At 31.0% G+C, this 27,341-nt stretch overlaps 1 protein-coding gene across 1 annotated transcript in view; it reads right to left on the minus strand.

The window, feature by feature from the left end:
* LOC143909813 (scavenger receptor class B member 1-like) overlaps window positions 1–26,701 on the minus strand; it is a 66,703-nt gene extending 40,002 nt beyond the window's left edge. Inside the window, exons 1-2 of the mRNA XM_077428023.1 lie at window positions 26,211–26,701; window positions 13,236–13,500 (exon numbers count right to left, since the gene is read on the minus strand). Coding sequence (XP_077284149.1) covers window positions 13,236–13,383 — 148 coding nt within the window. The 5' untranslated portion in view covers window positions 13,384–13,500; window positions 26,211–26,701. The remainder of the gene's footprint in view (window positions 1–13,235; window positions 13,501–26,210) is intronic.
* Between the last annotated feature and the right edge of the window lie 640 nt (window positions 26,702–27,341).

Genomic DNA, 27,341 nt, shown 5'->3' on the forward strand with positions numbered 1-27,341 from the left:
CATTGTGTATCTGAATGAGTGAAACGCCCTGCTTAGTGCAATATATCCTTTGTCCTGGCTGGAATGCATAGTTGTACAACCATTTGAAAACGTGCTTTTTTTTTACAATTATTGAAAAGATATTTCAATCAAAACCGTGGCCATCCACATCTATGTAAGTTGGCAACTTGGGAACAGTCACAGTACTTCAAAACAAGTTATTGAGCAATTCGTTATTTTGTTTAAGTATGTAGAAATAACAGTATATATTGAAATCGTATCCTTAAGGCACAGAAACACAGAATCGTACGACACGGCATGCCTAGATAGACTCCAGCTGTGAATGGGCGTGTCTTATGTCATTGTTAATTCGTACGATCTTATTATTTAGACAAGTTTCTCCTACATTTCTTCAAATATGGGAATCAATGTTATCCACCACTGTCAATACAAATAAAATATATCACCGAAAACACACCAGGGGGTGAATTTTGGCCTGGTATAAAACTTTTTTTTAAAATAAAACACGTCCCGCGTAGCACTCTGTGTCTGCGCCCTTAGGGCCGGGCCGCACCGTGCGATTTGCGGACGACTTGGTTGAGTGCGACTTGCGGACGACTTGGTTGAGTGCGACCAAACCAATACATGCAGGTAGATGAGACATGCCACACTCGTCAACTTGTGACGGGTGTGGCATGTCTCATGTCTCAACCCATGACGTTATCTATGTATTTGAGGAATATAAGAAGGTCACAAAACAAAATTCGACATTGAACCGTATAGACAAATTCACACATACCGGCAGCATTATGAAATACTAATATCTATGACCGCATTTTCGATATAAATTAATTTTATTGAATATTTACGATTGTGATTATGAATTTTTATTTTGATGTATTTTTTTTGTCTTTTTGTTTATTGTTATATACTATATTATTTTTATTATTTCATAATTTTTATCATATTATTATCGTTTTGTTATTCTTATTATTTTGATATTTTTATTATACTGTTATTTCTATTTTTTCTTTTTGTTTTCTCTAATTATCTTACTCTATTATCATTTTTGTTTATTTTAAATGTTTAAGCTTTTCTTTTTTTACCTATATGCGAAAATTATTAATGGTTTACTTAAAATAATTATATTTTTTTTACTATCAATCTATGTAACATAATAAACTGTAAATTTTCCAAATAAATAATAAATAAATAAATGTATAGAAGGGGTCGAAAAAAATGGTGGAAGAAAAATCGAAAAAGATTGCGAAAAAAACTGCCACTTGTGGTTGACGGACGCTTACCAAATTTTATAAATAATTTGGTATTAAATTTAAATATCTATATGAAATTTCAGTTGAATAAATAAAAAGGTTTCTTAGAAAAACATAAAAAACCTCAATCCTCTAGAGTAAAAGTACTACTTCCGGCTTAGGAAAAAATACACACACACACACACATTTTTTCTAGATCATGAAAACGTGATTGAATCGAGTTCGAATCAGTCAAAATCTCGAGTTCGAATTTTCGCATGATCACAAAACTTCATCTTTTGTTACTACGTACACAGATAAAGTAAAAATATCTTGTAGCTACTTAAGAAACTAAAAGAACAGTGATCTCTTAGCTAATCTACATGTTGCCACAATTTTTCTGCCGTAGACTTCGTATAATATTTGTAAAGTAAACATTACACAAGTATTATATTCGTTTATTTTACTGCACCAAATATCTCAATTTGGAATACAAAACTTGCTAGCTACGACACAAACATCGTATGCAGCCACCCTACGATAGAGAGATTGACCGACAGATCGCTACATTCAATTACGCAATTAAGCGGTGGTATATTAACTCCTGATACCCTAAATTACACAATTAAAACTACAATTAAGAAGCTTTCGTCTAGGATTGAGTCTAGGATTGTATCAACATGTCTACGGCCTCGATTCATATGTACATATAAGCTTAGAGAGCGATTGATGAAACAAATCAAGGAAGTATTTTAAAACAGTGGACAGTGACATTTGAAATGTACCGTTAGATTTTTTTTTAAATCTGAATTTTTAAAATTACTTATTTATTTATTTGATTCATGGTTGCATAACATAATCGCTAAGGTCAATCAACTTGGAAGTGCGCTCACTGTCATTGGCGTTTTAAATTTGCATAAATTTTGTCAGAAGGTATTTCCACATTCATAGTATGCAAATTTGCTAAAATCTGATCATTTCCTTTTCGAATAAACATCATCCCAATCGTTTATAAATCACGAGCGCGTGCGATCAACCTTGTTATTTCAATATAGAATGAGGAAACACCAAGTAAGGTATACAAGAGTATTCTTATTATTTTTCTATTTATCACCAATTTAAAATACAATATTGGAATTTTGATCTTCCGTAATTTCGATGTATCTATTTATCATAATAAATACAAATTCTCAGTTCAAACAAACAAATTGTAGGCTTAAGTTCAAAACGCAAGTAGTTTTGCAGCTCACATTTTAGACATCATGTATGTCAAATTTACTTTCCATAATCCGATTTTCTATTTTTATTGTGTTATAATGTCAAATGCTAGTTAGTGTTGAATAGATTTTTGCTGTTTTTCAATTGATGCTTGTCAAATTAAATTTTGACACTGTGCACCAAAAACTAAGTGGTAAATATACCTACGCAAAACATGTACAATAAAATAAGTGTCAATTGAACAATTTTATCACATGAAAAAATTTACAGCAACAACTTTCCTCAATACAGAATACAGTAAAAGAATTTCTCTGAACTGAATATTTTTCACTGACCCCTTTTAAAATATGAACAATAATATTTTTATTTTTTTTTTGAAACTTCAGATGTACTTTTACATACATTCATACATATATACACACGTACATATATTACGTATATTATACTGGTGAAAGCCTATAGAAAAAAAATCTTAGATCAACGTGTTTTGTCAGTGATGACGTATGGATGTAAAACTTGGAAATTGAACACCAAAATATAACACGAAGTCCAATGTACTCAAGGAAGTATGGAACGCTATATGTTCGGCACAGCGAGGAGAGAACGGAATACGTAGGTGAGAAGTATGACAAGGATAGTTGATATAGGTGCAAAAGTAAAGGGATTTACCGATAGATGGACGAAAGACTTGCTAAAATCAGTGACGTGCCGTGACTTATAAAACAGGGGACTAGGGATGGATAAAAAAATATTTATAATTCTTTAAGTATAATGATCTGTCTTAAAAGTAGCCTAACTTTCTTAATAACATATTGTTTGTATTCAAAACTTAATCTTCTAAATGATTTACCAAACAATCAATCGAGAAAGCAATATTCCAAGGCCTCTTTATTTGTTTCTGATTTGTTCTGAGGGGACTGTTTCGTGAGCCCGAGTTTCTTGCCAAATTTGTTTTCATGAATTTCTGAAATTTAGTTCAGAATGATGTTTTATAGACACAAATCAGAGTATTCTTATTGAAAGTTAAATTGAAAAAAGTTTTGTCTTCGACGGAACGCCTATACATAAAAATTCGACAGTACCGCGAAGGTAACAGAATTGAGACGGCGAGACCGTGCAAGTGAACGACGAGGCGAACCATACCATCGAAATCCACTACCACAACAATCTGATTTCTGAACTTCGCCAATCCGAGTGAACAATATCAATATGGACAACGATTGATGTATTGTTATTATTTTAAAATTTTGAGTAAAAGATTTTAGTGGAATAGCTTGATAGTTCCTCTAGTCCAATGAGGGCACGCCACTGTATCATATTAAATTTAAAAGGGTCAAAGAAAAGCTGTATGGGAGATGGGTGGAAAAAATTAGAAAGATGAGTGAAATGAGATAGAGAAGAGTTGACCAAAACAGAGACGAATGGACGCGTATTGGAAAGACCATCATCATGATGATACTAATGAAAGTACCCATCTTTGTATGGGCTAAAATTGAAATAAAATGTATACCTAGAATATTAAATATTATATATTTAATATCAATATTATTGTTAAATTTCTATTATATTATTGTTTTGTAGTATTTTATTGTTTTGACCACACTGAGACGACTTATTCACTGTCGGCAATTTGCTCTGACATTTACATATCATGCGATTACGTGACTATATTTCTACACAAATAAGATACTTCCAAATATAATACACTGGTTTTCTGGATAGGCCTTTACAACCACCATTCCATTCATCCGATTCATGATTTTGAAACAGCCAATCATACCATATGGTTTACAATCTCTACCTAATGTTTACATACACACATCAGACACATTGTCCCCGTTGTAAATGTCTTATTTAAGTATGAGAAACATATATACGAAGCAATATATTGACACGAATGAACATTATGAAATTATACAATTATTATTATGCGAATGGTATCATCACGCTATGTTACGTTTTCGCAAAATCCCCAACGTCTTCTAGGTCGGAGCAAGAACGACACATCACCAACGAACCGTATCTCAAGATTAATATTCAATTTAATATTTCAACACTTTTCCTTTGTCGAAACACAAACGAAGAGGAAAAAGTCAGTGAAAATTTTCTTCAAAAAAATGCCCACTCATGAAGATAATATCGTCATTGTGAATTCGAGAAACACTCGCAACGCACTTTGAATACACAAAACCTGATTATTATCATCGGTAGATACGAATCCAAAAGAATGATGATTTAGCTGTACACGTGCCCCATTTCTAGGGTCCAGGCAGCACTTTCAAAGCCTGCTTTGGGTCGTTAATAATTATTAAACTTGGGTTTAATATAATAATAAATATGCTTATGCTTTATGCTATAATAATAAATATGTTAATACATGTCGCATTAGTGCAATTTTGATAATGTTACGCCTGAATGCAAAACAATAAACCAGATTCTATTTTCCATTTATGCAATGACTTACCGAGAAAATTGCTAATTTGGAAATACACATTGCGTGTCATTAGCGATACCATTTTGACAGTAGTAATAATTCCGCATTTCAATCAAAAATCGTATACAAAAAAAGCAGTTTCAAACTTGATAACTGTACAGTTCGTATGTGCTCTATTTCATTAATACGCATATTTAAAGCTAATTGCTACGCCTATTATATATGGTGAAAATATTCCGTTTAGGAATTTCGCAATGCGCTTAAATTATAATGTGTTTGGCCGTATGTTAAATTTTGACATTTTCAGTAAAATTCATTATTTGCAACTTTTTTCTTCAAATCATATTTTGCATAATTGCCAAATTACGTATGTATGAATGTGTGATGAAATCGTATGAAGCTTCCGATTGACACTGATTTTTATGCATTTTTAGCATTGATTGAGAAATCAACCCGTGTTACATCAGACGTTACGACAATGATTTCATTTTAGATGCAATAAGCCTCAGTTTAACATATCTATTCAGTTTGCATAAAAAAAACTATGTTTAAAAATTTTAATATTATAAGCGTACTAAGCGTAGTTTGTATTACAAACTGAGAAAATTATAAGCATAAGATAAATAAATCGTTAGAAAAGTCGGACTTTTAACTCCATATTGTGTCCAAAGGGGTGTCTTTTGGTTTATTGAATTGAAATTTCATATATTATATATAAGTTTAAGCTTAATACCAAGTTATGTATATGTATATATATATATATATATATATATATATATATATATATATATATATATATATATATATATATATATATATATATATATATATATATATATATATATATATATATATATATAAAATTTGGTGAGCATCCGTCAACCTAAAGTAGCAGTTTACTCTTGTTCGATTTTTCTTCCACAATTTTTTTTCGATCCCTTAAATATGTGTACTATTCACTAGAAAATTCAAGTATAGTCCTTTTATCAATGCAGTGAAAATAAAAAAAAATCACTACATTTAATAAACCGGAAGTGGGATTTTTTTCTCTTAGAAAACCCAAAAATGTTGTGACCATACGATTTTTTCCACACACCCGAACGTATCAAACTGAAAATTTATATTTGTATTTTTTATGTACTAACTAAGAGTTGATAAGGTTTTGGTCAGAATTAGTAAACCGGAAGTTGTAATTTTTTTTTAAACGATATTTCATTATTTTATTTTGACCTTTTAACTTATTTTGATCTTCTTGATATTTAATGAGTATAATATTTATAGTGATTTTAAGTAATAAAAAAATTTGAATAAAGTCCGACAACCGGAAGTAGAACTTTTGTCTTGTGTAAGTTTCTCAATTTGTATCGAAAATGCTGACAGCCGGTATGTGTGAACGTGTTATATTCCTCAAATACATACCTATGTAGATAAAGTCGTGGGTTGGTCATATCCCATTTTTTTATAATTATTTCTCAATATGAAAGAAAATTTGATCGATTATGATATTTTTATAATTATTATTTTAATAATTAAATAAAAAATGCAACGTATTCATTAAATAACAAACATATGTACATATGTATGTATACTTATCGTTAATCCCACCTAAGCTTTACAACTGACGTCATCATTGAACGCGGAACGACAAATCTTTCATATTTAACGACAATGTAAAATTGATTTATTTGACTTCCTTGTTATGGATAAAATTTTTCGCATTTCGACATCTTCAACGTAACCGCGCGCGCATACACATAATAATCGGAAAACGCGAAAATTATTCAACACCATTTTGCGGCAACGAGCCTTCGAATTATTAAATAACATTATAAAATCGCAACAAAAATCCAAAACAAATTTACATACTAGTATTACACAATCTGCCGATCGTGATAATAAACAAAAAAATATCAAAAATAATACTCATTACGTGTTTTGTTATACTTACATATATTTTAATATTAATCGCGTTCGTGCCACGAACAACAACGCGTACAACAATAAATTTACAAATTAATTTTATTGGAAATTATACATTAGACACGCTCGTAATAATGACATTAATCGCGGGGACAATTAAAATCCAATTACAGACAGCGGGTCAAACACAACAATTCCGTGTCAGATTATTTCATTCCGCGAACGGTTCGATTGTCACATTCAATTGGCAAAATGCGGTATGATTTGATTAATCTGATTTCGCATTGCACGTGGGAATTTCCGGGTGTAATTAAATGCCGTTGTCATCGAATTACATATACATAAAATTTTTAATGCTTGACTGATTATGGGGCATATATATACGGTGTTTAAGTACATGGTGTTGACTCGTAAAGGACAACTTAAGGTTTCTCAGAATCGTAAGTTGGTCTCTAACTCTTTACACAAAGTTCCATTTAATGTGTTGTTTTGAGATTTTATTTTTATTGGCGTGATTAATTAAAGTTAAAAATGATATCTTGATTTTTTATTCGAATCAAAGTGGTGATTTAAGAGCTACTGAAAGTATTGTAGTATATGCTAAAAGGAGCCGGCGTTATAATTGGTTTTCTAAGAGTTTATCTCCAGGCTGTCGGCTAACATTGGAGTCCCCGAATGGACTTAGTGGTCGGTAACGGTACCAAGCCACTTCCCGCGAGAGTTCTCAGAACTGATTGTATACCGAGACCGTGGGACTGCATATCTAGTACGTGACTATAATAATAGGTAAGCAATCGCGTCGAAGAAGATGCAGTGAGCGAACTGTCCTTTATAAGCAGGTACTAAGACCAAACCAAGGCATTCTGGACGGAGCACTGGCTGTGCGTGGATCTTTGACTTTGAACAGTATGTAAATTCCATTGAATTTTGGAAAAAAATAATTAATGTATTTGAAATGGGAAACAGATGATTCTTTTTAATAAAAAATGGCTATAAAATGAGCAACATACAAACATTTTATGAATATCTTTTTGTATCCAATATACTATATGTATGTATGTACATATACATATATGCACATACACAGATATTGAGAACCTGTAATGTAAAGTCTGGTTGTTAAAGTTTTGGTATTTAAAGTTCCAACGATTGTATAAAATTGTAAAATTAAAAAATAATCAATATAAGCCGTTATATTTGAAAGTGGCATAAGTACACTTTTCTTCATTTTGAGAAATATCTCGCAAAACATTGAATATACATATGTACATACATATATAATATTTTGCGTTTAACAATGTTTAAAATACTGATGGCCTGTAATACGCTTATTCTGCCTTTCCAAGATTCTGGACATATGGAATTAAAAGAATTGATAGCAATTTGTCAAACAGAAATGGTGGTTTTGGAGCTGAAAGTTGGACTTTCACTTATTACTTCCAATATTAGAAGCAACAAATAATGGTTCATAAATTATATGAAACAATATTTTTTTAGATATATTTTTATTAGACGGATTCTGAAATTTTTAAAATACTGTCGACATAGTATTTTCAAATGTAGACGGTAGAAAGCCGCGATTGGATAGCGGGCTGTCATCGCTGCGATCTGACAGTAGATTCCGAAGTAATTTTCAATGATTATGATAATGATAAATTCTTCATTTCAGAGGAATTGGCTTACTTCAATGCTAACCTCCGTATGTCGGTAAAATATCAAAACGATTTAAATAGTGGAAGTGGCCCAATCGTCATATCACAAATTTTTGACGGGCAGGAATGTCACTGAACTAACATTAATAAAAAGCTGAAAAGAGTGAAATTAATAAAAAGCTGTTATGTAAAGAAAGATATTTTAAAAATCATTGGGAAATGAGATTCTCGGCTGAAAAAGCACTACTCTCAACATTTATTCTCAACGTCCATAATTATAACAAAGCAACAAAGTTACACTATACATACATACATATATATTATATTAATGACGCATGGAAGCAAAAATTAAACGCCATAATGCTACAGTTCAGTGCACTGAAAGAAGCATGGAACACTGTATGCTTGGCATAACGGGGAGAGATTGAAAACGGAATATGTGGATGAGAAGTATGACGAGGGTAGCTTAGTGGAGAGAGTACAGATTGAAGACGCAGCTAGAAGAACGGACAATATGGATGATGGATAATGGAAAGATGGGTGAAATAAGTGTTTGAAGGGTACCCGGGAGAATGTGGTTTAAAAAAACATCAACTTCACCCCACAATTACGCATAGGAAACATTGGGTGGAGCTTTACCCATAACTTTTTCAAACAAACATTATTATTATACATTTACATCTTGTTAAAAAATTAAATGCCCATCAAATCTACATAACGAGCTTTGACACATATAAGACAAATGTACAGATAATAAAACGACACAATATACATATGTAAATATGCAAAAAACATACTTATACATATTATATAGGTAATTTATTTACCAACAGTACAATAAACCATTTATAAACAATGCACGTCATTCACGTGCAGCACATCATTCACATGCAGTTGCATTTTAAATACATACATACATACATAAATGCAACAGTTTACTTAAAAACTAATTTATAAAAAAGTATTCGCTTACTTAAAGATAAGCATAAATAAATACCCCAAAATAATCATATATTATATAATAAAAATACCGAGCACATCTCGAGGCACCTGCACATGCACTTTATTTTATTATATCATCACGAAAAACTGGTTTCAATCCGACCGGGATATTACATATACAAGTTTGAAAAAAAAATAAGCACACGCGGGATTTTCCCGAAACTTTTCATGAATATCACTGCGGACATTTAATTAGCATATCAAAACAAAAAAAAAACCAAAAGGAAAAAATGCATGTTCAAGATACTATCTGCATACATCATAACCATATTAAATTCATATGTGCTTTTTATGATATACATAATTTATATATGTAGAGTTTGATGACATGCTCCGTGGGTAGGTTCGATTGACCGTGAAGTTGATGTTGATATATCGGTCTCGTTCGTGAAATACCGTTTGTTTTTGTTTTTATTTTTTTCGTCTCGACATATCGAGGAAATGTGAAAACTCTACCGGTCACATCTCACGTCGAAGTTTGACCAGTTCGTTGTGGATTTTTAAATTTGACCGTGATCGGAAATACGCCGATGACCGACCGGTTCGTTTGAGGTCAACGCCACTTTCGTCTTACAAATTCGACGCCATTCATAACGTAATTATAGCGTAATAAGTCAGTCATAAAAAAAGTTAAACAGTGAAGAGTATCAATTATCGCGTATCAACGTCAAAATACCCAGAGTACTCTACTGTGAATGAATGATTGTCAATGATAATCATATGCGTGCGTAAGCTCGACGCAATACGATGACAATCCATTGACCGACAGATTTTGTGAAATTGAGCTATGAATGCACTTATTGACACCCAGAGCATTTATTGAAATTATATAAAAATTTGTATTTTTTTCATTACGATTTAACGGTGCGTTTAAAAAAAATCTTTGCTCCTTAGAACGAATCACTTGCGCATTAGAATAAAAGAAAAATGCGCGTTTAATAAATATATTTCTGTTAAATAAAAAATATTATACTGAGCAAATATTTTAAACGTAGTATGAAATAAAACAAAATCGATCATTTAACAATTGAAAAGTGCGTAGTTAAAGATATAATATAATATAACTACAACAAATTTGCAGTTTAATTCCCAAATTCTTAACTCGCGAGTTATTAAGATAAAACATCTATGTACATATTAAACAGAGTGGGCCAACTGTGACAGTTGCCGATTCTATATGCGAGATGTTTAGCGCTCAGCGTTAATGCGCATTTCGTTCATTTTAGGTTGCTTTATATTTTTGCTGTTATGAAAATAGCTGCTCAAATGCCTGTATTTGATATTAAAAAGCTGACAATGGTTTTGCAATGGACAAAAAATTACAAAACAATGGATTTGTAATTTTTCAAATGATCAAGTATTTTTTTTGTTTATTTGCTAGAGATTTTTGGGCTTATTGCTTATTTAGTATTTTAAGTGTATTAAATATTATATTTAAGTTTTTTTTATCATCTAATTTTAATTTATTTCTATTGCTGCTTTTTTAATATATACGAAATTAATTTTAAATTGTTCATTTATATTTTCAAATAATATAATATTTTTTTCAATCCACACAAATTTTACGAAATGTTTACGATAAATGCGCATTTAAATTGTCTCCTTTTTATTTTATAAAGAAACGCATTTTACTAAGTGAAATACTATCATTGGATTATAAGAAAAATTGACTTTGTATATACATACATACATACATACATATCCAAAGCTTAAATTTTCAATTCTGAAGCATAAAATTCGTTATACTACATTCATACATATTTATGTACATATATCGTGATATTCAAATTTAGACCGCATACGGTTTTTGAAAGAAGATTCTATAAGACATACATATGTACATATATACGTAATAAAATACATAGTATCCAAATAGGAAAAAACAAAATGCAAACAAATATAATAACGAATACAATGGATTCCGTTTAATTGGGATGCTGGTTAATCTGGCCAGCCGGGAATTTGGGATAAAATGTTTTGGTGTGATTTTGAATGTTCCAATCAAGAGGAATCAATCAATCTGTAAATGAAATTGCATTCATTCTTTTCATACAATCCTACACTAAAAACTTGCTCTTCCTTCATTATATTATATAATTTCATTCTCAGTATAAATTTGTCCATGAACATATAATAATTATGATCAAACTCTATAACTTGTACATTACGTAGGACTATTGCTAGACAAGCTAAACAGTCATAGCAAGAGTCATAGCAATCTAAAAACAATAGACACAGAGGAGAAAGAAACGTAATTTAAACACGTTATTAGGCAGCCAAGAACTAAAATGCATTGGGCTAATTATCCGTTCATCTTAAAAACAGCAAGATTCGAAAAAAAAGCTCAACACGATCTGGCAAAGGAATACAAGAATGATCAAGGTACCCAGCTAGAGGTCAACACCCCAACAAAGAGGATAATTGAGGACAATGTTGAAGAAGACTAAGACCCGCCCTGGGTTATCGAGAAATTTATTATACTACATATAATAATAGTACCACATAATTGACGACCTAGTGGCAATTAATTTAAATTAATAGTATATTTGCATCACATTTATATTATGATATATTTAAAATATAGGTGGCAGCGGTGGGATCACTTTCATTTAAGTATTAATCAATTTTAACAACGCCAACAATTCTTAATACTAGGATATATTTAATTTATTATAATATACATTTGTGTATTTCATTATTTTCAAATAATTTGCTAGCGATATTTAAGCTGGCGATTTTTTTTTGGGTTATTTCTTTCTAAAATTTCTAAAGTTCATGGATTTAGAGAATTGAATTAGCACATACATCTATATATACATATAATATGTACCTATACATATCAAGTAGCAGCAGTATTATGACAAAACAACTATGATTGTTTTGCCATGTTTAAGCTGTTTATATTAAAAATACCGAGCGAAGCCGGGTAAAACCACGAGTAATCTATAAATTTATTTACATATGCACAAGTTTAATACTATAATAGGTGTCACTCAGGATCAATCCGAAAATGTAAATAAAAATAAAAATATCCGAGTACTTACACATGTGAAAAATACCGGTCTCCGTGACGGGCCTGAAATGCCCGAAAACGCAAATATCGGAAGGCAAAGATCGAAAATCGAAAGATTTTAAGTCGAAAGATAAAAAAGGGTGCATGGTAAACGGCACATACTCACGTACATACTCACTTAATTTGCGCGAGCAGGATACAACAGGAACAAGAGGAACAGGCTTTTCCTCCCGTATTAATGTGCGCGCGCAGAATACGGGAGGAAAAGCCTGTTCCCCTTGTTCCTGTTGTATCCTGCTCGCGCAAATTAAGTGAGTATGTACCCTTTTTTATCTTTCGACTTAAGATCTTTCAATTTTCGATCTTTGCCTTCCGATATTTGCGTTTTCGGGCGTTTCACATTCGGGCCCGTGAGGTAGACCCGAAAAATACAATTAAATAAATATTCATTATAAAATAAATCTTTTAACACCTGTTTTCAAGCTTTAAAAATTAATGGCGAAATTTATTTGAAACGCTTCTTATACCTACGATTAAATTTATTTCATAATTTGCAATAATTATTATATTCGTCATTTTTTTCAAAATGATAAAAAAATCACAACATTTGGATAACGTTTTTTAAAAAAATATACAAGTCATCTCTATATAAAAAAATGATCTTAATATAAACAAATTAATTAAAAGCAAAGAGTTTAGTAAATTAATAACAATTTTTGCATATTTTCAACGCATTTTTTTTAATCAATCAAAAAAATACTCACTTCTACTTCTTTTCGCCTGCTTTGAGCCGGAAAATTTGCATTGTTTTTCTAAATTTATGTCATCGGAGTTTTCTTGGTGTGTTCCTGTGTTGACCGCGCTGTAAGTCCTACCGGCCACTCGGTTCCAAACTTGAATCAAATCCTTCATCTTCAATCTCGTGCTTTACTCTCGAACACACAGTCAAATGTCACTCAGAATACAGATTTATGTACACACTAGGAACTACACTGATCACTATCTGAAGGTAATCATCGTTGGTGACACCTGGAAAAAAACAAATCAATCAGTATATACATATAATATGTAGTACAATGTTTCCGAACTGCGCCACCATTTAAGTACTTACTACTTACATAACAATAAAAACTACAAAGTGTAAACATCATTAAAACGATCAATTCGCTAATTCGTATGCTAAGATCAAAGTTCCATTTTGAAAAGTATTGGCAGACACGCAATTGTTTATTATAATTAAAAACATATATACATACAACACTGTATACATATATTGTTTATATTAAAAACAAATTTTATGTAATCATTTATGTTTACGATATGTGTTAATGTATGATGACGATATTTTTATCGGTTGTTAAAAAATATGCGTATTTTAATTAACTATTTGACGTATTCAACGTATACCCTGTCATCATTCTATCGTACATATGTATGTATATAATACGTAAAGTATAATTCAGCCTAGCAACGAAGTTTGCCAATGTTTTTAGGCCAAATTTCGTAATGTATTCCTGAATGAATAAATAAATGCTTGCAACGAAAACGAAAGGAAAATGTAGAAATTTTTCTAAAGCGAATGCATTTGTACATAATGATAAAAAAAAACGTGTGAATACCTAGTCAAAGTGTCACACGTATGATTGATGAATGGATGATGCAACGTATGTATAAGTGGTAAGAATGATTTAAGTACACGTGTCATTTAAATTATCAATCATCTTGAAAATTAATAGCTAAATATATCTATGTATTTAAAATATGAAAAGTGCGAAATTTTATTTACAATACAAATGCGCATTTATATTTTTTCCATTAATACCAAAATAGAAAATTATTCAAATAAAATTCAGCTTAAACATACATACGTATGTACATACATGCACATTGTTTGCACCAAAAATTCATCTACAATACATATTTATAGCGACAGAGTTTTGCACTGGTTTTAATTAAATTAGTTAGAATTATTTATAATGTATATTGAAAACAAACAGCAAAAATTGATAATTTAGTCATTTCATGTTATGCTGTAAAACGATTAATTTCAATTTATTTTAAATGAAATAAAACCATTCAAATAAATTTAATTAAATGTTTACTATTAGATTAGCCATGTTAAAGCGGTTTATATTACAAATACCGAGCGAAGCCGGGTAAAACCATTAGTATCTCATAAAAAAGTAGAGGCCACGAAAAATCATTGTCATATTCGAATTAAGTAAGTCATTAGTAGACACCGGATAGTCACAGTGCTATCCATTGTTCCATTGTTGTAACAAAGGTTCGGCAAACCTTTAACAATGCATTTACAACCTTTGAACAATACGCGGCACTTTCTGGGTCCGGTGACTAGTCATTAGTCTCCGCTCCGGTAATTTTTTTTGTTGCTCAGTGTTATCAACGACATTCCATAACGATGACTAAAGATACATACAATACGGTTCGGTGATTATTCCGCACAAAATGATTTCGCAAAAGTCACAAAAATCTCCATCACGGAACATCTAACACCCGAAAAGTCCATCCATCGAGAGTCACCCACGCGAACTATCATACTAACGAGAACTCGAGTACCAAATATTCCTTATTCGCGATTTTCGTGGCAACGATTGTCGTGTGGGCTGGGAAATAATCCGTTTTCATATAATACATACATATATGTAATATGTAAACTAAAGCTAAACTAAGATCACTTCGAAACATCATAACAAAACATCGCATACAAAAATTTACCCGCTCAAAAATTCCTCTTAAAATAAACACATCATGGGTTTTTTTTTTTTGGTAACAATGTCATCTGGACAATTGAATGTGTCAAAATTCATGCAAACAAAAAGTTTGTCCTGCATTGCTGCACGTAGAGCCCAAACTTTAGCCTTAAGGAAAAATGGCTTGTAATATAATATTTAATCATAATGAAACATAACTGTATCTTAAACAATACATAAATAAAAATGAATTCATGCATTTTTAATCGTCGAATACATGAATGATCCCGACACACAAAAAGAACAACATTCCCCAACCTTGACACGGATCATCCACAATTCATTATATGTACGTACGTATTTTCGAAATCGTCCTGTCAACAATTGCACTACACACTTAACATTCATATACTTCATTTAAATATCGATAATCGATCGAAAAACCGGACATGCGCGTGATAAATCACCTCGAGAAAGCAATTAAAATCAGCAATTTCATCCTGGAATATGTACCACATACGATTATTATAAACCGACCTTGAAAACAGTCGACCGCCTTAAAGTTTCAATAAAGCCCATATTAAAGGATGACCGTGAATATACTATAAATAATAAGAAGCAAAATAGGATCACATCGTAAGGGCCATCCCGTATGCCAAATTAATCACCGCCATTTTGATTGAAATAAGCGTTGACACGTCAAGAGTCTCGATTTTTTTCCAAACCGCAAACATACATATACGTATAATAATTAAGCCATAATTTGTTCTAACTAAGATATTCTCAGAAGGTCAAAGCTTACTATGTATATATATATATGTATTTGGAACCTTCAGCTAATTTACAGTTTTTATGTGCATACAAGTCTTCTTCGAAATATATTCAAATGAACGCTTTTTAAATTTAAGACGAACCTTATATCTACATAGCATGTCTTGAAGGTCTTCAATGGTGCAAACCTTTACTGCATGTTTGCATATTGATTCTCATTTTGGGCTATTCTTTTTTGTCACCAGTTGCATTTTCCACGGTCAGATTTGAAAATGGAAATTTTCGAGGCCGAACCTTTAAACGAGGTATATAATACATACATACATATGTATATTGCTATTGACTTTCAACTTTAAATTTTAAATGGAAATGGACCGATAATAAATTAAACAGGGTGCGTCTGTGCATCGTAGGCGTCTTACTCCAAAAAGGAAAAACAGGATCTACAAAGGCAATAATAATTATTTGCATAAGGAATTTTAAAGGACTTACGAAAAAAAAAGTTTTTTTAAAAGCTTTCCGATTTTTATTTCGAACCAATTATATCGGAGATATATAGAAAAGCGCAACAACATACATACATACATATTACATTGAGCGTGAATAAGCACGCGTGTAATGTAGCATGTAATGCCACACATTGTATCTAATTACAGCGCGTAATTGTATAGCTTGTATCATACACGTCCACCCAAACATATTAAAGGCACAGTCACAGTTATTTTTTTTAAGATAGTTTTGCACATGTAAAAACAACGCTAGCACGCCTATTCTGTGCTATGGCACGCAGGCTAAAAATCCTTGTATTGACATGCATAGATTTGTTAGAGAACGGTGATTGTCATATTTTTAGAAATTTAAGAGAAACTTTTCGTAAAAAAAAACCGTAATGAGATATGATTTTTCAGCACAAGAGGCCAAGAACGCGCCCGTAACATACGATTCAATGTGTTTACGCCTTAAGTTGACGAAAGTAGTTCGCTTATCTTCGTATTTAATAAATTAATTTGATGATTTTTCATTTCGATGCTATATGTACATATGATTATTTTGCAAAACGCGTCAAAGGGGTATTAATGTGCACCAAAAAATCATCGACATTAAATAGTCTTCAATTAAAAATTAATATATAATTATGAATATTGTAAATCGGTCATATTATACACAATAGTCGAACCGATCATTCACGCCCACTCGACCCACGATGACCTATTACATTTCGTTTCAGTTTCGCATTACATTTTGGCCAAGAAATATAACATTGTTCGTGTGTATAGATAGCAGTCGGTAGAAATTGACTTTTATTTTTTGTTAGTTTTGAGTTCGTGTTTCGTATTTCGAAATATTTACATTAATAATATTTTAATATAAAATACGTAAGTTGTAGATATTATTTATTTATTTATGGAATACGGACATATTTTATATAATTTTGAAAGAGACTTTGTAAGTATGTAAATATAAAGTTTTCGTTCGAAACATCGAAAACAAATCGGTTTCTATGACAATTCGATATATTCAAATAAATTCGCCTCCGGCCCCAGGGGCGCCGGGGGCGAAGGCCCTGGGGGCCGCCGGATTCTGGTATAATATATAATACATCTAATATATACGTAATTTTGAAAGAGACTTTGTATCATTGATTGGGAACTTCGTAAACAAAATAGTTTCTATGACTATTCGATATATATATTTTTTTTCGATTCAAATAAATTTAATAAAAAAACAATTGAATATTTACTATTAGATTCGCCATGTTTAAGCTGTTTATATTACAAATACTGAGCGAAGCCGGGTAAAACAACCAGTGATCTATAAAAAAAAACAATGATCAGTGTATCAGTAGCTTCTATTATCATAGACCAAAGTATTTAAAAATAAAAATAAATACGCAAAACTTAGCACAAAAATAGTATTTCTCACCTATTCGTGTATATTATCTAAAGAAGTAAACAAACAAACGTAAACTTTTAAGTATAAACCGACACGTATAATATTTAAATCAAGTCGTGTTCGATATTAAAATTCTATTTTTTTCAAAAATGCCAACTAATTTCAAAACCAGGAAAGGATCTCAAGAACCTATCAAAACATAATATCGATGTGTAACTAACACACCTACATCAGTATTTATGTAGAATGCGAAGGCTGCGTAACGTTTAGTATCACTTAAATTAAGATAGGAAACGCATGATTAATGTCGGCGTGATCACTTGCACCGTGGCACACGTGTAATTATGTATTAAGACGAAGAAGAAGAAAAAAAACCCACATTAACATACCGGCATTAATAATCAATTGAATTTCTTTTTGTACGAGATGTAAAGGCGATTTATTGAACCCGCGACATTGAAGCGATCGCGAGACAGAACGACCTAGAACTTGAGCGGATCGAAAAGGTTGAGCTTCAATACAACCTTAAGGGGACCTTAAGAGTGGAAATGTTGATGAACTTGGAAACGAGGGAAGAAAAATGCCACCGATTCTTGTAAACCTTGTCGACTGTAACTGTAGCGAAAGTTAATATTCAATTACACGTACGTACGTATGTGTATAATTGGCCTATCGCAATGAAACATTATGCCAATTATGCCAGTCATACGCCAATGTCAAGGTCTGTGAAATGATCTGATTTTGAATGGACGGGGCAAGGTATGTATGTACATACTTTCAAATTGTAGGTTTTCAGGTCGTCTCGCTTTCGTGGAAAGTAAGAGCCGTCTTATCCCCCACAAACTGGTTTTAAGATGAAAGGGAAATAAACATATTGATTATCGTCTGCTTTCAAGGTATGGTTTCGATCAATCCCAAATACGTATTTACTGCAATTGGTTTTTGAGCTTTCTTCTCCTACTATGCTGTGCAGTGTACAATAATATTAAAATGGTATTTAAATGGAAAATGACCGGTGGATCAGTAACCATAAGAATAGACCTAAGATGTATTGCAAACGTGTGTAATCATTTTTATGTATTACTAGCTCAACCCGGCATGCGTTGCAGTGCCAGAATAAGGCATGCAATTCCCGTTCCCGTTTCAAGTGATGGTTCAAATGAAATAACGTCTGATCACCGCCGTGTCATCATAAACCAACTGGTAACGTGGTTACCAACGAACACATTTCTTTGACTACACAATGGCGCTTCAAAATTTCGCGTCGGTAAAATCGTAATTATGAATATTATTATTAAGAGGTTTTATCCCGTTTTTTTTTCACAGTAAGCTTCCCGGACATGCATACTGGAAATTCTGAAAGTTCCATCGTAATCGGTTGAGTGGTTTAGGAGCCTATACGAGAAAGACAGACAGAAATTCAATTTTATATATATATATATATATAGATATATGTATGTAGATAATAAAGACATTTAAAAATCAAAATATTAACTCGATACATATGAGCCGTTATATTTGAAGTCCAATTTTCAGTTCCAAAAACTCTACTTCTGTTTAATTTAATTCACAAATTGCTATCACCTTTTTTAATTCGATATAGAATCCAGAATGTTGGAAAAGCAGAATAAACGTATTACAGACATCCAGTATTTTTTAAATATTGCTAAATGCAAAACATTATAATCAATGTTTTGCACAATATTTCTCAAAATGAAGAAAAGTGGACTTTTGCCACTTTAAAATATAACGGCTCATATAATTGCCGCATTTTTTATTTTTTTTCAATGTAAAATTGTTACACATATGTAATAAACATACATATATATCATTACACCTACTTATAAACCTCGTAAATTCAAAATCACACATTTTTTCCAGTGACAAATGATGAATGAAAACTATTTTATCGACCTTCATATTTTACTATTACTTAAATCACAATTTTTCGAGTTATAATTAAAAAAAATCATGCAAAAGTTGATTTGATATATTATAAAAAAAGCACATAGTATTTTAACTTGATCAAAAGTAGGTAACGATATACATACATACATATATACGAGTATTGTTAACAAGTGCATTCAATTTGTATGCAAAATTAACTGATTAAATCATTTATACATAAACATACATATACGAAACCGGCTTAAATTCACATTATAATATAGAAATTCGTATCATTGTCACGTAAAGCCGTCATTTCAGAGAATCGAGGAAAGTACATAAACGAGTGAAAACATCAAATTACCGGATATTTCAAAATGATTTTCAGATCGCTTACTGTTTACCGGAAAATTATTCCAATTAACTTTTGACAGTACATAGTTATAATAAATATAATATTAGGTAATATAAAAATCGAACCTGCCATGAACACATCCAACACTTGGTAGTTGCAACTCGGAACACATTAAACACTTGCATAAATAATCGAAACCAAAAAAACAAACGCGAATACGACAAGTAAGGGTTAATAAAAAATATAGCCTTACAAAACAAAATACGCATTACATATCTTTCCGATGGTTGACAGTTTTCTAGACGATTGTCCGATTTTAATGGATTTTAAATCAATATAAATGTAATAAACTATTAATATTATTCGCGTTTATTACATGTCATATTAATAATACAAATATATGTATGTATGTGTATATATAATTTTTCCAATGCCCATAAAAACTCACCTGTCATACGCAAATGGCGACGTTTGACTGAGAAATATTTATAAACATAACAAAGCATATCTTTGGATATATATTATATACGAAAAATGGGTCATAATTTAACTTTTCAATAAGATTTGCATTCTTTTTTTGTAACAAAATATACCTGCTTATTATTTTAAATGCTTTAATTTGAACAGAGTTTTTGAATCAATATTACGGTCAAGGATCGCTTAGAAATGTTATCTAAAAAAAAAGAAATATTAAATTTAGAATTTGGCATTGCAACGGTTTATAAAATAACTTTCAAGAAAATCTTCACCTTTAAAAGAATATAATCTTGCATATTAGAAGAGATGTATTACAATTCTCTTATCTTTCAACAACAAAAAGTGCATCAAGGTTTCGCTAATGTGCTTTTATTCAACCTTGTGCACTTTAAATCTAAAAAAAAATATTTTTAAGGATCTTAGATCTTACTATTCCAATGTCAGAATATGTAAATATTATATTATATCAACGAATAATAAATATTACAGAAGAAACTCAAATAGGCGATGATCAAATCTTTAGCGGTATTTTATTTAATAAAAAAAAAAACGAAGATTTTCAAGTGTCATTCAAAATTAAGTCGCTTATGATTACATTTATAATATTTGAAGAGCGGAATATTTTTATTTCAATTAATATAAAATGAAATATTCGTTAAATATATTCAGATGATTGTATGAATAATTATATATTTATAAAAACGGACGCGATGTTTGTATATGGATATGTATGTGGCGGACGCGCGAACAAGTGTGGAGATCTATCTAATATATAATTTGGAAAGAGACTTTGTATGTATGTAGTTCGTAGACAAATTCGATTTTTTTTCGATTCATAAAAGCCGATTCGTTTTATTTCGATTGAAAGGATTCAAAGTCCCCGGGGGTAAAGCCCTAGGGGGCAAAGCCCTAAGGGCAAAGGCTCTGGGCGCTGGGGCCGATTTTGGTATACATATAATTTCGAAAGAGTCAGTATATATATTTGTTTGTTCATGACAGTCAATTTAATAAAAAAAAAAAACAAATGGGTATTCAAAAAAATTTACATAAAATAAAACTATTCAAATAAATTTAATAAAATGTTTACTATTAGATTAGTCATGTTTTAGCGGTTTATATTACAAATACCGAGCGAAGCCGGGTAAAACCTCTAGTACATAATAAAATACAATAGAAACATCTAGAAATTTTTTGATACATTATGCATTTTATAAGATGCAACAAATTCGAGATGCTATTATTATATATTTACTTTTCATTTTTATGCATTTCTACGTCGGAACGAGGCACACAACCACGGTCGAGCATGTGACACTAGTTTAAAATAATAATTAATTATTTTGAATTATTATTTAAAAAAAATAAAACATAAATACTAAAAAAAAACATTCATCGCTTTTCAATACATATATACACGTCTCGTAATTTATAATGTGCTTTAAATTAACGAATACATAAATAAATAAGTGCAATAATACATTCCTTGAACTTTCGCAGTTATGATGCAACTTTTTGAATATATTCTACATATCTATATAAGTTAAAGTCGACCTCCTGCAGGTTTGAATTTTTCAAAATCGCGCTCCGTGAATCGATCGGTATTTGTTGTACTATCTTCGAATCGAATTGAAATTGCGAAAGATAGTCCGTTGTGTTGCGCAAATTCAAATGGCAATACGTGCATTTTAATGCGCTTTTATACATAAGCGCGCGCACATAAAATTATTATAATAAAATATTAAAATGAAAATAAAACAGAAATTCAAAAAAAAAAAACTACACCGAATCGTTGCGAAACTGCGACAATGATCGTCTTTGATTGAGAAACGCTTAATTGACAGAACCGAGGTAAACATTAAACTAAACATACACATACGCTATTTGCGATACTTTGGAGATTCTCAATATTTGCAAATATGTACATAAATATAAAACATACATACATATGTATAAATATGTATATACATAATAAATACACACACAAAATAAACTCTCCAAACAAAGTAAAGGTACAAACATACATACATACATAGTTTGAAATGCAACCTTTGTCAAATACTGTTGAAAAAAAAATGCGCGGCATATGAAGCTTTTTTCAAAAATAAAATCGTTTTAACTGTAATTATACATATGTATTTCAGTAAAAATCAACAATGATATTTTCCTCCTCTAAAGGTCCAAACACTCAATTGTACGTCATGGACGTGCTCGTAGTTTCCAACTGGGAAGGGCGTTTCTTCATGTCATTGTTAATTCGCACGATTCTATTATTTCGACAAGTTTTTTTTTACATTTCTTCAAATATAGGAATCACTGTTATCGATCTCTGTTAATACAAGTATAAAAAATCATCGAAAACACTCTAGGGGGTAATTTTGCAATGGTGCAGACTAAGCATGCTAGCATTTTTTTTCCATGTGCAAAACTATCTAAAAGAAACCAATTCCGCTTATGATTATGTGTGTCTATCGTAATATCTTACTACCGCAATAAGCAACTAATAAAATTGACAGTTTTTTTTTTTAAATAAATGGTCGGTAACTTATATATATATGTATGTATATAGAAAAAAATGAAAAGTCTTATTGTTTTAGGTTTTATTTTAACATACAGACAATAGTTTAGAAGACTGTGATCGATAAAATAACTTACTGATCATCTACAATTTATTTGCCCCAATAATATGCCGCCCTTAAGCATTGCCTTTTTTTGACACACATCTACATATTTTCATACGTATTGTAAATGTCGACTCAAAATAAAATTTACTATGAAAGTCTCAAAAGCTTTTAAAATACAAGTGCAATATTAATAATAAGGTGCATAAAAGTTGAAAGTTGTATTTATTTATTACTAGTGTTTTTACCCGGCTTCGCTCGGTATTTGTAATATAAACCGCTTAATCATGGTCAATCTATAGTAAACATTTTGTTAAATTTATTTGAATAGTTTTATTTTATTTAAATTTATTTGAATATTCATTTGCTTTTCTACGAACCAACAACAGTTACAAAGTCTCTTTCGAAATTACATTTATATTAGATATTTAATACAAGATTTATCATAAATGTTCTATATATGTACATTCAAATCGTATTTTCTTTGAATGCACACGATTTTCGTTATTTCTACCAGAAGGATGAGTCATAAATCGTTTCTTAAAACTATTTTCATTTTGTGTACTAATTGTATAGTATTGATTTAACTTACTCCGAACATCTGTGTGTGAAAACTTATCGCGAAATGAGTAATTATACGAATCGACTAATGCAGATAGTAATGTTTGAACATATACACTATCCATTTAGACCAATCAAAAAATTATATTACATATAAACATCAATATTTTGAAGCAACGAAAACTTCCCATTAGCCTTTAGGTTGTTGACAAGTCGCTATCGACTTTCATAATTTAATTGTATAGCTGTTGCGGAATTTCTTGATTATACGATATTTACTTTAACACTAATTTTTGATATTATTATTATTGAATTTGTAGCAGTTTTTTCTCGAATGTTCTACTTTGTTTGATATTGCGCTTTTGCTGTACTTATCTTTTAATAATTTGAATTGCATTCATAATAACAAAATTGTTTTTGTATTAACGCATATATATGTATATATATGCATGAGTTGAAAATATTATTATTACAATGAACTTTCTAATCTTACCAAAATGTGCTCATCTTAAAGTTGTGAAATGCTCCAATTAAAATTTCACTTTGCGCAATATTGTTTACTCGTGTTTTTTACGACAAAAATTACTAAATTTTAGTTCACTGTTATTCTATTATATCGATTATAAAAAAAAAAAAACAAACGAACGAACGCATTTTTTTAGTTAATAATTTTTGAAATGACACGAAACTGAATGTTCGTAATTTTCAAATATAATATTCAATGGAATCAATTAAATGAAAATAGCACCAGACTAGGCAATGATGCAAATTAAATGTCAAATGCTATTATACATATACTAGTTGCCTGTGTGCACATAATTATGCACTCGGTAAGATATCGAAATTCGGATAAACAGAATTAATAATTTAAAATTTAATAAATTTTTTTGAAAACGAAATCTTTTGTTTTTGTCGGCCAATAACGTGAACGAAGTGATGTGCCGCGTATATTTCCATGATATACGATTCCAAGGGGAGAAAGAGAGACGGAGCATGGTGTTAACAGCGAGTACTTCATACATACGCACGCACGCACGCACGCACATATTAGACAATTACATATTATATACGATTATTATTATAACCGTCATTATAAACGACAATTCCAATACACATTATGAAATATGATTATTGTAAAGCAGCATGATATGTACATTTTTTGTATGTGATCATACATTGTACATACATATTTTCAAATTAAATTAATCTTTTTTAATGCTAATTAATCCGGAAGTGAAAAAAATATTTTCTGGGCATTTTTTGTAAGGGGGCCTTATTTAAACGGATGCGGTGCATCCGCTCTAAAATCGCCAGACAAATTGAATGACAGATTAACGGACGGCTGCTTTAAATGCAATTCTCATCTTCTCGAATGATAGATTGCACATCAGATGACGGGTAACCTTTCGATGTGCACAGATGCATTTATTAAAATGGTAATTATTAAAATTGAGTTGGATCTTTCAGGCGAGTTTAATAAGGCAAGATTCGATTCGATTAGATAATTGCATCTGTGCACATCGAAAGGTTACACGTCATCTGATGTGCAATCTATCATTCGAGAAAACGAGAATTACTTTTAAAGCTGCCGTTCTGTTAATCTGGCGATTTTAGAGCGGATGCACCAAACCCTATTTAAACATTTCAAAAAGGAAATTCAACTTTTTTTTATATATATATTTACGACTATGAAGGTAAAAGCATGCACCGCAGGCAAATTATTATTTTCGTAATATCCTAAATATACATATGTACATTTATATTAATCTGATATTATTTAAATATCAGAATCAATACTATGTAAATACTTAAGTTGTGCCGCAGACAATTTTTTAAAGTAAATTTTTTGAATTAAAAAGCTTTTCTTAAATTATATTTTATAAATTTCAATGTGAGATACACAACGAGTGTGGACTATTTTTTTAGAATCGAGTCTCATCAAATGGCACGTGCTCTAGGGATCCCCCCCCCCCCTATCGTCAGCCCTAGGTACGTAAATTTATTTAAAAATAAACATAGAATAAGATAATAATTAAATATTAGTCAAAATTTCTCACAAAAACTATACTTTATCTTTAATAATAACACTTCATATATACATACATACATACATAATGATTATGAATGGACTTAAAGATAAATACTTCCCTCTTCTCAGACTACTAACTTTAAATGCAAATATAATAATCAAGAGAAACAACGTTAAACTATGAATAAATTAAATAGTATTTAATAATTATTTACAACAGTGAAAATTTTATATTAAATTGATTAATTAATTGTTATTTTTTTTTTCAAAATCAACCCTTCAGAAGCTTTATAAAAGTGGATTTTTTAAATAAGATTATTTTTATTAAAATATTCATTTACGTTTATCCGTATATTCAATATATGTATGTATATAGGGACAGCTATCATTAAAAAAAACAATTGAATTAAGTGATAAAAAAAACAAATATTACTTACCATTAAAAATAAATCTGCAAGTGTTTCCCAATTTAATAAATTGTATCACTTGAACTAACGAGGTGTGTAAGGGATGAAAGGGGGTGGGACACCTACACAAATAATCGACCAATCACAACTAGCGCAAGACGGACGTTACTGTACACACGTAGTGTGAATGTATGTGTCGCGTGCGACGGTCAGAGAACGACTGTCCGATATTGGGTGGCTGCAGCTCTTCGGGGCTGCTCTGACGCTCTTCCACCTCTTCATCATCAGCCCGAAGGCAAGGTCGTCAACTACGTACCAGTACGTTGAACGAGCGAACTGATTCACTGTGGGGAACCACCCACCGCTGTGCATAAATCGCGCCCTCAAATCGAGACTAGTATACGACGTATCAAAATACACGTACGCGACACTCGCCCCTATCGACTTGGGGATCGGTCGGGTGTAGGTGGATTTTCGCGCGCGCGCGCGGGCACCCTGCGGTACTACATACTACATTATGCACGTTGAAATAAATGAATGGTTTTAATTCAAAAATTTGACTTTACATTGGCAGAGTGCTTATTTTGACTTTTTTCTTTAAATATTATTATGCTTCGTGTATTGTTAGGTCTGTATTCATACTTGAATAGTAAATATGTATTTGAGCTATATTTCAACATTAACATTAAATATGGTGAAACTATTTATGAATGGTTTTAATTCAAATTTTGATGTTACATTGGCAGAGTGCTTATTTCGACTTTTTTCTTTAAATAATATTATGCTTCATGTATTGTTAGGTCTGTATTCATACTTGCATAGTAAATATGTTTTTGAGCTGTTTTTTAACATTAACATTAAATATGGTGATTATATTTATGCTAACAACATAATAAATATCTATTTTACAAAATAATTTGTTAAATTTTATTTTACATAGATATTAACCAGGAAGACCTGACAGGTAGAACCTAATGCGTCTTCCTAAACATTGCAGCATTTTCATTACTGTACATCCGACTGAACGTTTCATTATAGATAAAAATAATCTCTCTGTTCTTATAATTTAAATTTGTCGTCGGGCTATTAACAAGAGTTGCGTTTTATATAAATCGGTTTGACATGGGAAAGGTTTCCATAAAATAATTTTTGACGAATTTA

This window comes from Arctopsyche grandis, chromosome 3 (genome assembly GCF_051622035.1).
Source record: "Arctopsyche grandis isolate Sample6627 chromosome 3, ASM5162203v2, whole genome shotgun sequence".
NCBI lineage: Eukaryota > Metazoa > Arthropoda > Insecta > Trichoptera > Hydropsychidae > Arctopsyche > Arctopsyche grandis.